At 43.1% G+C, this 18095-nt stretch overlaps 1 protein-coding gene across 1 annotated transcript; it reads left to right on the forward strand.

Annotated features, from left to right (window-relative positions):
- The first annotated feature begins 541 nt into the window (after positions 1–541).
- Positions 542–8525, forward strand: HSD3B2 (hydroxy-delta-5-steroid dehydrogenase, 3 beta- and steroid delta-isomerase 2). Its single transcript, XM_050748723.1, has 4 exons — positions 542–660; positions 789–1019; positions 4988–5152; positions 7286–8525. Exons 2-4 carry the CDS (start codon positions 875–877, stop codon positions 8095–8097), a joined length of 1122 nt encoding a protein of 373 aa, XP_050604680.1. The 5' UTR covers positions 542–660; positions 789–874; the 3' UTR covers positions 8098–8525.
- Positions 8526–18095: the final 9570 nt, after the last annotated feature.

An 18095-nucleotide genomic window follows, 5' to 3' on the forward strand; every position in this document is an offset into this window, starting at 1 on the left:
TATGATTAGAGTCATTGGGCATGCCATATAATTAATTCGTTATCACTAGATACCTTTCCTTCAATGAGGTTCTTCCATTAGGAACTCAGAGCTCTCCAGAGAAAAATTGCAATTGAGGTTTGGATATATTGGGTGGAAAAGACAGTCACCTCACATAAAACTTAGTGATTGGAGCTGTCACCATTGTAAATTTCTAAACTTTGCAAGACAGCAGCAACATTTCAAATGACATTCTGAAAGAGGCGATAATGGGCTAACGTAGATGTCCCTCCAGGTGGAATTACTGCACAAGGACAATTACATTGCCCTTGGAGACATCTCCCAGTTTGGTTTAAGTTCACAGATTGCAGATCCCAGACAGCTGGTATCAACTGACCAGTGTTCTGTTAAGGCTAAACCCACGACTCTTTATCACACTGTGGCCTTAAGATTGGATTTCTCTTCCTGTTCCTGGGAAGAATTAGAGATATAACCTAAAGGTCACTATTATTCTGAGAAAAGGGATCCTGGAGGAGGAGGGAGCAATGAGTATGTGGCAGGAGTTCAAGGTGACAAGGGCTGAGCCAGAAGCCACAGAGCATAAAGCTCCAGTCCTTCCTCCAGGGATGAGGCAATGAGGACTCCGACTCCTCTGTCCGGTTTTTAACAATCTAACTTACGGTTAGAGCTTTTTCCTTTTCTTTCAACTACTCCTGGCAGTAGAGGGGTCATGGAATTTTTGTAAAAAATGGGGTGGAGGAAAATAAGGCATCTGTGTGAGTGTATAACCATTTTACCTCTGTTTTTAGCCCTCTTCTGGGTCACACTAGAATCAGATCTGCTCCCCAGCATCTTCTGTTTCCTGGCGAGTGATTCCTGCTACCTTGGATTGGCCATGACAGGCTGGAGCTGCCTTGTGACAGGAGCAGGAGGGTTTCTGGGTCAGAGGATCATCCGCCTCTTGGTGGAGGAGAAGGAGCTGAAGGAGATCAGGGTCTTGGACAAGGCCTTCAGACCAGAACTGAGGGAGGAATTTTCCAGTAAGTAACCTTGAGTCATGGATCTGTGGCTCCATCTTAAACTCCGCACGGGTGTGGGGAGGTGGACCTTGTCTAACAAGTTAAGGAAAGTTGTAGCCAAATGAAAGCCAATCGCACATCTAAAGTCATCAGAAAGGAAACAGTATAAAATGGTATAGTGTGAAAGATACTGGATAGGGTGTCCAGAGACTGGATTCTGGCCCTGACCCAGAACTTGAGGGGCAGCCATGTCAGCCTCAAGGCCTCTTTTCTTCTCTTCTCGAAAATCACACATGAGTTCTCTTTCTTGTCTACAACTCTTATATTCTGAAGCTTTTTGTCTTGGCAATTGCTGTGCAACATTCACAAAGGGCACCATTTACCTGGAGACCTCACCAGTGGGTCCCTGCCTCTCTAGACTGCCCCAGGCTTTGTTTCATTTTATAACTTCTTTAGCATCTTTAGTGAAGGCAAAACAAAAGGAAGTGAAGGTACAGATGTGTGTGTAAGTGGATGTGTGTGTAAGTGGATGTGTGTGTCAAAGAGAGAAAGAAAATGAGGGGGAAAGCAAATCAGAGACAGAGAATGAGAAAGAGAATGAATGAGAAAGGTAGTGTGAGAGAGAGAGAGCATCAGCAAGAGAGAGAGAGCGAGAGTGAGAGAGATCATCAGTGAGAGAGAGAAAGAGAGAAAGAGAGCGTGCACAGGTGCACAACACACAGCAGAGACAGAGTAAGAGGCAGTATGAGGCCAGCATGCCTCATTTATATTTCTCATATATAGCTTTTTTTTTTTTAAACCATTTGTCTCTGTTGCTCAATACCCCAAAGAAATTGACTGCAGATTTTGCTGTAGTAACTCTTTGTGCAAATAATCCTGTGAGGAAGGTAGAAAAGGGGTCACCTCCAACTGGACAATGAACCCATCAAGTTCTGGAAATATAAAGTAACTTGCCAAAAACAGCTAATTAATGTGTAGCAGAGCTCAGACCGGAGCTTCATTCCAGAGGCTTCATCACTTGACCCCGGGGCTAATCCTTGGCAAAGTAGGTTTTCAGTCTCTCCCTTTGCCTCTCTGTGTGCCCCAAACCAATTCCCTGTCCTCCTTCCAGATGTTGGCTCTTTCCCAATAAACTGCTACACATTCTGATTTCTGTGCTTTTGTTTACTTGTTCCTTTTATGGAATGTACACCCTCCACTCTAACACCCCCACTCTAACCGTCTATCCAGGGGACTGGGTGAACTATGTGTCTTCATGCAGGTTCTGGCTGCCTAGAAGGTCCTTCCCTGTTCACACAGAAGCTGCCCTTGACACTCTATTCTTCTTTCACTCTTCCCTGACCTCTTCAAATGTCCAGTTTCCACCACTCTCTGTTCTAATGGTGTCTTTGAAAAACAAATATTAACAAATGACAAATATTAAATGTTTGTACTCCTTATGTCTCAGCAATATTTGCAATCTAACATCTGATACCAGGAAAAAGCAATGCTCAGCCTAGAGGAACAGTTTTCCTACGGTGAAAATGCAGGGGATATAATGGATGGGCAGAGGTCTGTATGAAGATAAAAACAGAGAATCCTTTCAGTGTTCTTTCTGTGCCCAGGCACTGTGCTAAACGTTTTGTATGTGCAGACTCATTACTCCTCATAACAACCCTATGAGATCAGTAATGTTATTATCCTCCTTTTTTATAGGTGAGGAGACAGGCACAGAGAGGTTAACCAACTTGTCCAAGGTCCTACAGTTAGATTATGGCGAAGCTGGATTTGAACCCAGGCAGTCTAGTGCAGCGTCGGTGCCCTTAAGCAGTAGTTTGTCTAGCAGCTTCTCTGAGCCTCCCTCCAGCCCAACACACACCACAAAAGCAACTGCATTTAGTCTACATGAAACGCTTGCCAAGTCCACAGTGCCTTGGAGAAGGAGGGAGCTACGGCTCCATCAAAAAAGTTCCCTTTTCTGGTCTCTCTAGATCCCTGGGGACTCACTGGGGAAGAGTCATTTTCTATCAGCTTTGGACTTCTTCCGCTTTGAGATGGTAATTCCTTTGAGCCAGTCTGTCTAAAGTCGGCAGTAAAGGAGAAGCAGAGAAAGGGAGTTGAAAAGGTAGAGGTGGAAATACAACCAGAGAAAATTCCGGTCTCGGGCTCACATCCACCTCCTTCCCAGCAGCCTCTTCCCTGACTCCACCATTGCAGGGCCTTCTTGGAGTTGCCTGACAGTGGGAAGGGGCTGGGAGTAGACGAAACAAGGCAGAAGCATCAGGACAGCAAATGGTCCTGCCTGTACCCCAGGAAGGAATTTCTCCAGCCTATAATTTTTCATTCCGAATTTTGTTCTCACTGTTCTTTCACCTTTGTTGGCAATTTCAGTTAAACTGGCTTATTCTTACTCTCTCAGAAAAGTGGATTCTAAACAGCTATTCCTGCACCTGGGGTACAGGGTCTAAAAATGGCAGGTGGGATGGGCAGATTTGAGCCTTCACTAGAAAATTGACTTTAGATCTGTCCCTTAACCTCTCTGAGCCTAAGTTTCCTCACCAATAAAGTAGGACTCAGAATAGCTACCTCACGAGATAGCTGTAAAAGGAAAGAAGCAAGCTGTGGGCTGTATGCAGATTATAAAGCACAAATGAGAGTAGAGTATTTATCTGAGCTCCATGTAGCATGGTGTTCATTTTGGGGCTAATTCCAGGTGACAACTTTACTGGCAGCGTTACTGCCTGGAGATTTCAGAGGAGCCTGAAGATATGGATGTTATATCTGCTGCCCTTGGCTAGACACTAGACAGCTGAGATGTTAGTTCATCAGTGGCTAACTCATTTTCCGCATTGCTATCTGCTTTTTATGATAACTGATAAAAATTTCTCAATGAAATTCATCATTTAAGCCCATCTGCAGTTCCTGAGTAATGGCTCCACTCTCCTCCCAATTGCCCAAGCAGGAAACCATAGGGGTGATTTTGTCTCCTTTTCCTCTCAGCCCAGATCCAGTAGGTACCAGGACCTTCAAGGTAAGGTCTGAAATTCAAACCTGGTGTATCTCTCCCCTCCTCTGCTTCCACTGCTGGACCCTGCCTCCAGCCCTCATCTAAACTTTGGCACAGACATTCTGATTAATCTCTTGATCACCTGGATTTCTCATATACCCTATACCAGTCCGTTTTATATCCTCAAGTCAAGGTAAACTTCCTATGCCACCACTCTGCGTCTGTTTCTCTTGTATTATTATTATTATTAATATTTTGAGACAGGGTCTTTCTGTGCCACTGAGTCTGGTGTGCAGTGGCATGATCTCAATTCACTGCAACCTCTGCCTCCCGGACTCCATCCATCCTCCCGCTTCAGGTTTGTGATTACCTGGGACTATAGGCATGTGCCATCATGCCAGGCTAATTTTTGTAATTTTAGTAAAGACAGAGTTTTGCCACGTTTTGCAACCTGACCCCCACCTCCAGAAATCAAGTGATTCACCACCTCAGAGTCCCAAAGAGCTGGAATTACAGGCATGAGCCACTGCGCCCAGCCTGTTTCTCTACTGATTCCAACATAAATAAGGGTTTTTCTTTGACATGGTGCTGGAGACCCAAAATCATAATTCTATACATGATTCCTCATTACCTACAGAATTAAATTCAAACTTTCCCTCTTATACCCAACTCTCCACAATCACTCTATTCTCCATAAAAAATTTGGTGAGTCTCCCATGACTCTAGCAATGCTTATATTCCAGGGACGTGTGACAATTCACTTCTCACATTACTTTTCTGGAATAAGATGGGGTAGAAACAGATGTTTGCTCTTTCCCAATAAACTGCTACACATGCTGATTACTGTGCTTTTGTTTGCTTGTTCCTTTTATGGAATGTACACCCTCCACTCTAACACCCCCACTCTAACCATCCTTGAACACCTATGAAACATCACCTTTATCAGAAAACTTCCCAAACAGATCCAGAAAGCTTTCCAATGACCTGACCTGTGTTCACACAGAGCTCCAGAATAAGACCAAGCTGACTGTACTGGAAGGAGACATTCTGGATGAGCCATTCCTGAAGAGAGCCTGCCAGGACGTCTCGGTCGTCATCCACACCGCCTGTATCATTGATGTCTTTGGTGTCACTCACAGAGAGTCCATCATGAACGTCAATGTGAAAGGTACGGTAGCCTGGGGAGGAGATAAAGCAAGTTGGTTAAATGAGGTTCAGAAAGAAGGACAAGAAAGGGAAGAGAAGTCACTCCATTGAACACCTGCTGAGCTCTGGGCCAAGTGCCTTTGCTGATCACTACTGACTGGGGAGTTCAAGGCTGGTATCCTCAGTTTTTTAGATGAGAAAACTAGGGCTGAGAGACAGCAAGTAACTTTTCCAAGGCCCCACAGTTAAGTAAGTAAGTAGGAGCGTTAGACTTTAAAGTCACTCTTGTGTGACTCCAAAGGCTGTGGAAGCTCTTTCTACTGTGGCCCCAATCAAAAGTCAACTAAACTCCAACTTCAAACTCATGATATCCAGCTACTCCTTGGCTCCCTGGGCCAGAATCAGACCTTCCAGGTGCCACCGTAGTCATCATTTTGAACCTTGTGTGCAGGCTGATGAGAACATTCAGAGCCCTCCTGCCCACCTCAAAGAAGAAGTCCTCTCGAGAGAACTAGCGAAGCTGGTTCACAGAGGTCTGTCAGGACAGAATTATCCAGCACATGCCTTCCCACAATATTTTCTTAACAATAAGAGTTTCCCAGTATCAAGAATACAATCTCTTCAGCTCAGCACAGGGCCTACTATTACAGAGCCATTTCCAGCCAGGTGCCCAAAGTGCACCCTCATTTGATCCACATTTTTTTAAGGAATCTTGCCATGCAGTCTCACCCTCTGACTCCCAGAGCCCAGTTCTCTTCAAACCACAGCACCCCACCGCTGGCCTGGCCCTCCACATTCAGTCTACTCAAATTCTTATAAAGCAACTAATTGCTTTTGAGTCTCCAGCACTACCTAAAAAAAAAAAAAAAAAAAAAAAAAAAAAAAAAAACCCTTACCAGTTTCTACATAGCCACACCCCTAAGTACCACTACAGTTCAAGGAGTGTGCTAAGAGTAAAGAGTTTTTTGTTTTAATGTTGACTTTCCACAGCTCCCAAAAACAGGGGATAAGAAATGACAGGGGGAGTGTTAGAGGCATCTGTTTCTTAAAACCATTATCACTCCCAGGCTTAGAAAATGCTTCACAATGATGGCCATTTCATGAGGCTGTCTCTCCAGAAAATCAAATTGCACAGAGACTTTAAAAATGGCTAAGAATACAAAAATAAGTAAATAAAAAATGATCATTTGCCTAGGAAATCTCTTCCTTCTTCAAGGGAAAGCACTCCAGATACCTCCATGAGCTTTGCTTCCACACAGCTCAGGGCACGCTGACAGGTCCTCCCAGTGCAGGTGTTACCAGAAGAGGGCACACTCCTCTCCACAGTCCTCCACCAGGCTCCACAGCAAACGCCAGGGCAGGGTTTAAAGGAAGGTTTATCACCCCCACTTTACATAACTGGGTAAACAGAGTCATCGCCAGAATTGGAAGCTGCTTTCCCAGGGAACGCACAATCAGGAAAAAGAGTGTGGGTTTCCAGCATCTCCCCACAACCCACTCTTTGCTCAATGACTCCAGAGATGGTCTTTGTAACAAAGTTTTATTAATCCATTGCAAAATGAGAAAAATACCATCAATTCTATGTATATCTAAGAATGTATATTGCCTATATTCAACTGTGAGTTTGTGTGTGTAATGCAAATTCTTTCACTGTCCTTTCTTGCCTAAGGACTGACGGACTGTTCATATTCTCAGAGTATAGTCTCCTGATTTTTAGACTTTAAATGATCTGTCTTTAATTTTATTGATGACAAATCATACTTTTTCAATATTCTTACTTGGCAAAATATAAAGTGATTACCCTAGGTCCTTTTCCAAAATTAAAGTATATATATATATATATGCATATATATATATATATATATATACACACACACACACACACACACACACACACACAAAACATAGGTCTATGAAACCCAAAAGTTTAGAAATTCTTGCTTTCTAGAACCCAAATGTCAGTTTCTTTTTATTTTTGTGTTTTTCCTATGGCTGTATCATGACCCAATCTCAGTCAGAGCCACAGAAGAATGCACCCTGAGTCTGTTATAACCACTGCACTTGGGAGTGGGGAGTGGGGCACATGGATCTGTGCACGTGGTTGCAGCTTCTTTGGGATATTTCCTGACACTGACATCATGCTCTTCCTGGGCAGGTACCCAGCTCCTGTTGGAGGCCTGTGTCCAAGCCAGTGTGCCAGTCTTCATCTACACCAGTACCCTAGAGGTAGCCGGGCCCAACTCCTACAAGGAAATCATCCAGAATGGCCATGAAGAAGAGCCTCTGGAGAACACATGGCCTGCTCCATACCCATACAGCAAAAAGCTTGCTGAGAAGGCTGTGCTGGCAGCCAATGGGTGGACTCTGAAAAATGGTGGCACCTTGTACACTTGTGCCTTAAGACCCATGTATATCTATGGGGAAGGAGGCCCATTCCTTTCTGCCAGTATAAATGAGGCCCTGAACAACAATGGGATCCTGTCAAGTGTTGGCAAGTTCTCCACTGTCAACCCAGTCTATGTTGGCAACGTGGCCTGGGCTCACATTCTGGCCTTGAGGGCCCTGCGGGACCCCAAGAAGGCCCCAAGTGTCCAAGGACAGTTCTATTACATCTCAGATGACACACCTCACCAAAGCTATGATAACCTTAATTACATCCTGAGCAAAGAGTTTGGCCTCTGCCTTGATTCCAGATGGAGCCTTCCTTTAGCCCTGATGTACTGGATTGGCTTCCTGCTGGAAGTAGTGAGCTTCCTACTCAGCCCAGTTTACTCCTATCAACCGCCCTTCAACCGCCACACGGTGACATTGTCAAATAGCGTGTTCACCTTCTCTTATAAGAAGGCTCAGCGAGATCTGGCATATAAGCCGCTCTACAGCTGGGAGGAAGCCAAGCAGAAAACTGTGGAGTGGGTTGGTTCCCTTGTGGACCGGCACAAGGAGACCCTGAAGTCCAAGACTCAGTGATTTAAGGATGACAGAGATGTGCATGTGGGTGTTGATAGGAGATGTCATCAAGCTCCACTCTCCTGGCTTCATACAGAAGGTGACAAGGGCACAAGCCCAGGTCCTGCTGCCTCCCTTTCACACAATGCCCAACTTATTGTCTTCTTCATGTCATCAAAATCTGCACAGTCACTGGCCCAACCAGAAGCTTTCTGTCCTAATCATACGCCAGAGGACAGACAATATGATTTGCTGTTACCCAATCTCAGTGGCTGATTCTGAATGACTGTGGTCACTTTTAACTTGAGGTTCTCTTTTGACTAAGGGAGCTAATTGAGCTCCATTTCCCCTCTTAAATGAGAAAGCATTTCTTTTCTCTTTAATCTCCTATTACTTCACACAGTTCAATGTAAAGAGCAATAAATGTTTTAATGCTTAACCTGGAGAGAGGCATGGTTTCTGTTAATACATACTTTCATCCTTTTCCTTTCATTTGCAACTATCACCGTCTCCAACTTAGAAGAGTAGCATGAAACCGGGGATGCGGAGTGGGCAGAGTAGTGGGAGGTACAGAAAGGGCAGATGAATACTGAATAAGCTCTACTATGTTTTAGGCATGTATGAAATGACCTACATATGACTTATATTATCTCATTTAATACTCATCAGAAACCTGTCAATTGAGGAAAATGACAAGTCTCAATCATTTTAGGAGATTTATTTGAAGATGTGCCCAGGAGACAGGCCTATTCCTTTCTCCAAAGATGATTTGGAGGGCTCCAATTCAAAGGGGGAAAAGAGAGGGATATTGAGAAGCACACAGTTTTTATGTAAGGGGATAGTAGGAAAAAAATAGGCATTCATGCCTTCGGCTCAGTGAATCTGCATTGTTTACATAAGATGACATGAACAGTAGGGGCAGAGGGAAAATGCAGGGAATCTGCATTGTACACAGACAAGATGGGGTAGGGGAACAATCAGATAGGCATTCATGTCTGGGGTAACTGCACCTGTAGTGATAAGCTATCAATTTGCATTGCTGTGGTGAAGTTTTAACAGCTCACTAGGAAATTCCTTGTGGGCAAAATATGGGTGAAGCGTGTAGCTTTTTATCTTGTAGCCATCTTATTTAGGCACCAAAAGGGATAGGCAGGTTTGCATTACCCAGTTCCCAGCTTGATTTTTCCCTTTGGCTAAATGAGTTTGGGGTCCCATAATTTAATTTTTTTTTCACATTTTCCCCCTTTTTTTCTCTAAACTCTTTCAAAGTATTGCATTTTGAAAGAAATATGCGTTCCTGGCCTCTGGTTGCTTTTTCTTTTTCTTTTTCTTTTCTTTTTTTTTTTTTTTTTGCTGGTTTCTCATGGCTAGGATGGTTTATTCCTAGAAGTTCAGGTCCCACGTCACTAGGAAGGCTCGTTCCTGGGAGGTTATGTCTCACCTTGCTAGGAAGGCTTATTCCTGGGAAGTATTGTCCCATGAAGATACAAAAAAAAAAAAAAAAAAAAAAATGGAAGAAGGGAACATGAGAGGAAACCAGAAAGAGAGAGAGAGAGAGAAAAAAGAAAATACATAGGGACATAGGCCAGATTTACAGCAACAAAAGGAAAGCAAACCTGGAAGCTGGGTCGGAGTATATCACTGCCTCCTCAATTAGAGCAATTCTTTAGGCCTTTTAGTTGCATGTTGACTTATATGTAAGCACATACCACAACAACATTGTAAGCAAAAACAGGATGGAACACAAATTATTACTATTATTCCTATTATAAACAACAGTTTCTACCACCGTGTTCCCCAGGATCCAAGCCAACCACTCAACCAATCGATTAGTGAGGGTTTTGGATCTGACATGTTGGTTACCTGGGTTTTCATATCAGTCATATGTTGCATTATGTTCTTTGATTCATCTGGAATATACACACAACATTTAGTTTTTATGATGACACAGGTCCCCTCTTGTGCTGTCATGAGTATCTAAAGTCATGATTTTGCAGCACAGCTTTCCTCATAAGCATAACCTCATTGTTTAGCAAGGGGATACACATGCAGCTATCATTCAGGGCCTTTTGGGTGTAATTCATAAAGGCCTCTCTATGCCATATAACATCTTCAATACCTATCTGTGGTATAAAGATTGAAGCTAAATGATCATGCCATTGGAATACTGAACACATCCAATGAGAGTGTAAATGAAAAAGGTTTGCTGGTTTTGGCAGGGTCTGAATTACTTGTCCTTGTGCCCAAGCATAACCTCGGGAACATCATCCCAACCACCTTGGAGGTAACTATGGCCATAAGTTAGTGCCACATAGCCAATATGTCCCATTTGGAGCTAGCCAATAAATATCTGGTTGCTGCACCCAATTGTTGGCATGCCAGTCAGCGTCTTATAATATGATAATGTGGTCTCAATGTTCTCCAGGTATTCACCCCATATCTCTCGTACTGTTTTGTTAAGTTGGCCAACAAATGGGTGAGCCATATAAATCCATCCCAAATTTGTATTATTCCATTCTGAAAATGGGTCATTGTTTGAGGCATGGTTACCACCTTCTCTTTTAGTTTGGGAGATGCTAAAGTGAGAGCAAATGAGCTGGTCTTTTCCACTGAAAAACTTTTCCTATGTCCCTCACTCTTAAGAGTGTTTTTAATGGGCCAACTATATATATATAGTATTTTGTTATGGTAGCACTAAGAATACCAGACTGTTTCTGTGATGCAATACATTTTTGGTATTGTATCTAGTCCTGACCTTGGAAGGGGGATACTCACCATGGCAGGCCAGAGCCACTGGAGAGAGGCATGAGCCCACATATCCAGCAGGTGTCCTTCTGTAATCTGTCTGCATAATCCTGAGCCTATTGTAGAAATAGGTTTGTTTCATGGGCATCAGTAGCAAGAAGACGTAGGGATATATAATTAATAATAGCAAGGTTGTGAAATTCATTTTAGTTACTAACAGATGTTAGTTAAATTAGACAAAAGCAAGTGCCCTGTTCTGCATAAGACAGTAGTTGCCAGTATATCTAGGACAATCATTGTAATGGTTATTGTACAATGAACATAGACATTTCTTTGTATACAGGCCTGGTCCTGTATCTTGGGTTTAAGCCGTCCACAATAGCTGTCATCTGCTTCTAATTTTGGGTTGAAGGTCAATGTTTAGTGAACTGGAGGTGAAGGTCTTTGGTGGAAGTTACAGTCCGCTCAGGAGATTGTGCCTTTTTAAAATGAGTGATGTGAATCCAAAAGTCTATACCCTCTAATTTTGTGGCACATGGATTAGTCAATAGTACCTGGTATGGGCCCTTCCATCAGGGTTGAAAGGAATTATTTATTAGATGTCTTTTCCAATAGACAAAATTTCTGAGTTGCAGATTGTGACCAGGCATCTTATCTTCAGGGAGCACACTATGAAAGGAATTCCTTACCAAATCTTGGCATTTTTTAAGGTGGATGAAAAAAAGTCCCTCACAATATTGCAATCTATCTCCCTTGAGAAAAGTTGGATTCGTTATGTTTGTTCCCGTACACATGGGCCTTCCCACTATAAATTCTTAAGGGGACAATTGATGTTTTCCAAAAGGGCTGATCAGAGTGTAAGCAGGAGTGCTTTGGACCAGGGGAGGAAAAATGCTTCTGTGAACTTAGCGGATTGGGTTTTAATTATTCCATTGGTCCTTTCCACCAGGCCTGAGGATTGGGGATGGTAGGCACAATGGAAATGTTGAAATATGGGCCAAATTTTACAAATGCTTTGAATAACCTGGCCAGTAAAGTGAGTTCCCCTGTCATTGTGAAGTTCACCAGGGACTCCCCACAGTGGGATACTTTTTTCTAGTAGGATTTTTCCAACTGCCATGGCTGTTGCTTGCCTGCAGGGAAAAGATTCAACCCAATGGGAAAACATGCAGACTATTACTAAAACATACCTGTAACCTTGAGATGATGGCAGCTGGATAAAATCAAGGTGCCATACGTCAAGAGGTCCAGTGAGAAAGGAAAAATGACCCTGGGCCCCATGGAGGGGCTTTCGTGGGTTACATTTGGGACAAATAACAAGAGTAAACTTTTTGTGCCACTGTGAAGGATGGTTTCCAGTAATATTGTTTACATTAGGATATTATTTTATCTGGATTCCAATGGCTTAGATTATGAACATATTCCATAAGGGGCACCTGACATCCAATTAGAATAGTGGATTTATTATTAGGTCCACATCATATTTCAGTTTTGGGAGACAAGTATTCCCCTGCCTGTTTCCAAGTAGATTTCTCTCTTGTAGGAGCTATGCTCTGGCTTTCTTTCAAAATGTTTCTAAGTGTTTTGGGGTTTTATGGCCATTTCTTGTACTGGGGCTTGTGGCTTGGATGCTGCTCTTTTAGCTGTAGTGTCAGCCAATTGGTTACCTGACTTTCTGTGGCGTCTAATTTTGAGTGACCTGGGATTTTTATAATTGCCAAACATTTGGGTTTTAAAATAGCTTCTAACAGCTCTCATAATTGGTGTCCATTATTTTATGGGTTTTCCTGAGGAGGTTCAATATCCTCTCTCTTTCCATAGCATCCCAAAGTCATGAGCAACCACAAAAGCATAGTGGCTGTCAGTGTAAATGTTTGCAGCCTTGTCTTTTGCCAATTGACAAACTTGGATCAGGGAAATCAATTCGGCCACTTGAGCTGATCTGGCTTGGGGAAGAAGACTGGCTTCAATTACCTCTGCTACGGAAACCACAGCATATCCTCCTCTAAAATTTCCTTCCTCCCCTCTTAAATAACACCCATCTGTATCTGATTCTATCTCAGTATTATCCAGTGGGGTCTCTTATAAGTCTGTTCTGGGGGTGAGAAGTTGGTCAATCATCAGAACATAGTCATTAGGGGTTTTATTGGAAGAGCCTGTCAAGGAAGTGGTTGCATTCAGATTATTACAGAGGGAAATAGTAATATTGGGAAATGATAAAAGCAAAATTTCATAAGAGGCTAACCAGTTGACAGATGTTGAGTATGATGAGAGTTGAGAAGGGTCTTAAGAGAATGTGGCACAAAAATGGTAATGGGGGAACCCATAATTATTTCTTCAACAGAGTTGTACAGAAGGGCCATGGCTGCTATTGCTCTCACACAGGAGGCAGCCCTCAAGCCACAGGGTCCAGCTATTGGCTATAATAGCCTATAGGTCTCTGATGATCACCATGTTTCTGGGATCAGTATCCTGCATGCAGTACCTCCAGTTTCGTGTACGAAAAGGGAGAAAGGCAATAGTTTGGGTATCCTAATGCTGGGGCATTAGTTAGAATTTCCTTTATTTGTTGTACAGCTGATTGTCCCTCTGAAGTCCACATGATGGGATCAGGTTGTTCATTTTTTAGGTATGCATACAGAGGTTACGCCATAAGGGAGAAATTTGGTATCCAGTTTCTACAACAGGTTGGCAGGCCCAAAAATCCTCTAAGTTGCTTCATAGTGATGGGCATTGGAAAAGCTAAAATTCCTCTCACTCTGTCAGGGTTAATACTCAGTCCTTTGAGATAATATGCCCCAAATACTTAATGTGTGGTAAGCATAGCTGAAATTTGTCTTTGGACACTTTGTGTCCTTTGGTGGCTGTTTGAGTAAATACAGACTATCTTCCTGGGAGGAAGATAGTATGCCTGAACAAAGGAGAAGGTCCTCCATGTACTGGGTGAAGGTTGAGCCCTGGGGAAAAATTAAATCCTCTTAATCAGCTTTTAATATTTGGGAAAAGTAAGTGGGACTTTCTGTATACGCTTGGGGCATTGTAGTCCACATATATTGCCATTTTTTCCAAGTAAAGGCAAACAAATGCTGGCTGTCTGGATCTGCAGGAATACTAAAAAAAAAAAAAAAAAAGGCACGGCGGAAATCCACAGCTGAGAAATACTGGCTGGTAGTGGCTACTGCTGATAGAAGGGTATGTGGTTCGGGGACTACTGAGTGCCTGGGTATTACAATATTGTTAATTGCCCCCAAGTCACGCACAAATCTTTATCCTCTCCCACTTGGATGTTTTACAGGAAAGCATCCAATGGCTGTTGCAGGGGCTTATGCAGGGAATAATGAGCTTTTTTTTTTTTTCCAGATAATCTTGTATGATAGGGGCAATTCCGTCTATGGCTTCCTGTCATGGAGGATATTGTTTAAAGTTGGATAGGGGTTTCTTTGGGTTTACCTCTACCTTTATTAAAGTGGTTGAGGGTATTTTTCCCATACCTGTATTTGACTGAGGCCATAGTGGGAGGGGACATCTTGAACAAGTACTCCGCTTCTGGTGTTAGCAGGAAGATTGAGGAAGCTAAAAGGAGTTTTATTGCTTCCTGCTCTTTATTCCGATGTTTACTCTTCTCCCTTAATATTTCTTCCCCTGCCTCCATTTTATTTTCCCAGTCACAAGCTGACATTTTAACATTACTAATGCAAAATTGTGGTACGTTGTCAGGACGTTTTTTAATTTGGTATTTTTGCTCACCTGGCTCCAATTCTAAAAAGAGTTCACCTTTTGATTAAAAAAAAAAAAAAAAAGGATATGAGCATTATGGATGTTGAGGAGATCATGGCCCAGATGATTGACAGGGGCCCGAGGGCTTATAAGAACATATGGGACGTATTGAGCGTGTCATGCTTAGAGCCTGTGGAGGGGAAGCTGAAGCCGACGAAAAGGTAAGGGGTAGGTCTGAACTTAAACATGGGACTGTTTTATTAGACATACCCACCATGTTAAATCTTTTATTACTTTAAGGAATGGGGTTTCTAAATAAGTTGGGATTTATCAAAGGAATAGTCATGCCTTTGTCAAAACAGTTTTAAGCTCTTTTTTTTTTTTTTTTTTTTTTTATTGGGAGGCCGAGATGGGCGGATCACGCGGTCAGGAGATGGAGACCATCCTGGCTAACACGGTGAAACCCCGTCTCTACTAAAAAATACAAAAAACTAGCCAGGCGAGGTGGCGGGTGCGTGTAGTCCCGGCTACTCGGGAGGCTGAGGCAGGAGAATGGCGTAAACCCGGGAGGCGGAGCTTGCAGTGAGCTGAGATCCGGCCACTGCACTCCAGCCTGGGCGACAGAGCGAGACTCCATCTCAAAAAAAAAATAAAAATAAATAAAATAAAATGGTTTATTGTTATATTAATCTCTCCCAGTTTGTTTGTCAGGGTAGAGTATTTAAAGAGGTGAAACCCCTGTATTTCCTCAGAGCATCCCTAGTCTTCCTAAGTTGCATTCTCTAGCCTTTTCTTTCGCTTCAGCCTAAGGCAATCCCTCTTGAGGCATCCCAGTCTTTCACAGTAGTAACAAACGGGGGAAAGAGTTCTCAGACTGAGGGAGCTTAAAGTCTTTCTGGGACTGAGAGGTTTGGGAAGTTAATTGCTTTAGCTGTAAATGCATAACTCAGGCAATCTTCTTTTTCCTTCTTTATCATAATGTGAGATAACTGGTCAGATAAGTTAACTAGTTCATTAGTTCTGGCTGTGGCCCAATTTGTCAAGTGGTGTTTTACAAGGGTGGCTAAATCATCATCCAGTCTGTTTAAGAAATTTTCATTTGGTAATATATCATTTTTAGTATTTTCAAACAATCAGCTGCCATCCCGCAATATTGTCTTAAAGTTTTATCAGAACATGTGAAACAATCTAAAACTGATTCATTTGGGTTCTGGCAGCATTGTTGGATTTTATTCCAATCCACAACCCTTTGGAACACTGAAGGACTAATATTTAACAGAGTGGTCGATTGTTCCCATGCGTCTTTACACCCGTCTTCTGGATTTGTGGAGCCTGATTATTGTGGCTCTATTGGGCCTTCAGGGGTCAAATCTGCTATAAGGTCTGACCATTGAGCTTTTTCCAGCCATTCCCTAGCTTTAGCTTCTGAGACCGACATGTGGACTAGCTGATAATGGTCTGAATGACCTTCGTCATAGGTTCTGATAATAAACTCAACTTCTCGGGCAAACCCAGTTGGATCTTTATGGGGTCAGGAAATTCTTTATGCCTCATAATTCAGCCTTTGACTGGGGTTGGTAGACAATTGCTGGGGTTCCCCTACCTGTTACTGGTTGTTCCCAAAATGAGGAAATCATGAGAGAAGTCCCTGCGGGGTCCCGCTTTCCCACATCTTCCAGATGAGACTCTGCCATTGGGGATGTCAGGGAATCATCAGCGGGTGGGGTCCATGGAGTCAGATTCCTGACTCTGTCTTCTGTTGAGCAAGTGTTAAACATGCTGGGGAAGGTAAGGACAGATCTGGCCTGGGAAGCTCAGAGAGGTCAGGGTAGAGTGGGAGTGTAGGTGGAGGTGGGGAAGGTGTCAAAGGGGAATTAGTGGATCCCGAGGATTTCTTTAAGAGAGATAAAATATTAGAGAGTTCTTTATTAGCATTCCCAAGTTGTTTGTTCACCTCCTGTAGGGAGATGAGGTGGTCTTCCCCGCTTTTGTTACTTTCTAGATACCACTGAACATAGTTCTCCCATTCTGGTTGTTTGCTATTTGTGTCTGCGTTTCCATAGTGGTTCACAGGTACACTGATTTGGGCATCTCAAAAGATTCCCATTTAGGCCACTGTAACTTAGAATCTGCTTTAGTTACAGTGGTCCACTCGGTTAAATATTTGCATGATGATTTGCCATAAGTATTTTGCATATACCTAGCTAGAGTTCCTAAAGGGGGAACTTTATGTTTCGCAGCTGCTGGGATCTTAGAGGCCTCGTTCGCCATAATTTAGAGTTCATCTTTAAATTTGACCAAGTTGGGACATGTGTCGGGCACAAAATGTGCTCCATGCAGAGCTAACTTTTCAGAGCCATTAGCCCCTGACCCAGTTTGGTCTACCTGTGTCATGGCTACCGGGCACAATGTGTCAGGGGCTCAAGGTGCAGGAGGGATCACTTCCTTATATGCACCTGCCAGCTGAGATTAGACCCTAAGTATGTTCTTCTGAGGGGGAAACCTATTTAGAGCCACTGCACATCTTAGGGAGCATTTCTTTCAAGACACCTTCACATGATTCTCAATCACCTGAGAATGCCTCAAAAGGCTGAGGGGAGCAAGGTGCTCTATTTCTTCATAGTGGAAGATTCCACACTCATGAGCCAGAGGGTTCAGAGTTGGTCAAATCCGACAGGAGAAAGGACTGAAATACACACACACACACACACACACACACACACACACAACAAAACAGTTAAGCAAAACTAACAGTGATCACACTGAGCGCTCTAAGTGTGAGCAGGAAATTAACACCAGCTGGTTGTTAATGTTAATTTTAGTCATTTAAAAGAATTGATAAGACACAATCCCAAACCAGTTTCATACCTAGTGATGGGGTCCAAGCTAGAGACCACGCTCCACTGATGCAGAAGCAGATGAGCTCACCTTCCTTGATGGAAGCAAGTAGAAAAACTACCACAAAAAAAAGGGGAGTTGTTTTAACAGCAAATAAACCTCTGACCCCCTAACTGAAAAATATTGGAAGGGATCCCAGCAGGAAAGAGTTCCCTGACTTTGGCAAATCATCCTGTCAGTTTGGGGTATAAAGTGCCCAAGCAGGTACCAAGCACCGAGAGGCAAATTTCCACAGGTCAGGTCACTTTCACTCAGGATCCCTCCATGGTTACCAGATGTCAATTGAGGAAAATGATGTGACAAGTCTGAATCGTTTTAGCAGGTTCATTTGTCAAAGTTAAGGACAGACCCAGGAGACAGGTCTATGCCTTTCTCTGTAGACGATTTTGAGTGCTTCAAATTCAAAGGGGGAAAGAGTGGGATATTGAGAAGCACACAGTTTTTATGTAAGGGGAGGGTAGGGAAAAATAGCCATCATGCCCTTGTCTGGCTCAGTGAATCTGCATTTTTTATATAAGATGACATAAAAGAGGCAGAGGGAGGCCGAGGCGGGCGGATCACGAGGTCAGGAGATCGAGACCATCCTGGCTAACACGGTGAAACCCCGTCTCTACTAAAAATACAAAAAAAAAAAAAAAAACTAGCCAGGCGTGTGGTGG

Source organism: Macaca thibetana, chromosome 1 (genome assembly GCF_024542745.1).
Source record: "Macaca thibetana thibetana isolate TM-01 chromosome 1, ASM2454274v1, whole genome shotgun sequence".
In the NCBI taxonomy this organism is placed as follows: Eukaryota; Metazoa; Chordata; class Mammalia; order Primates; family Cercopithecidae; genus Macaca; species Macaca thibetana.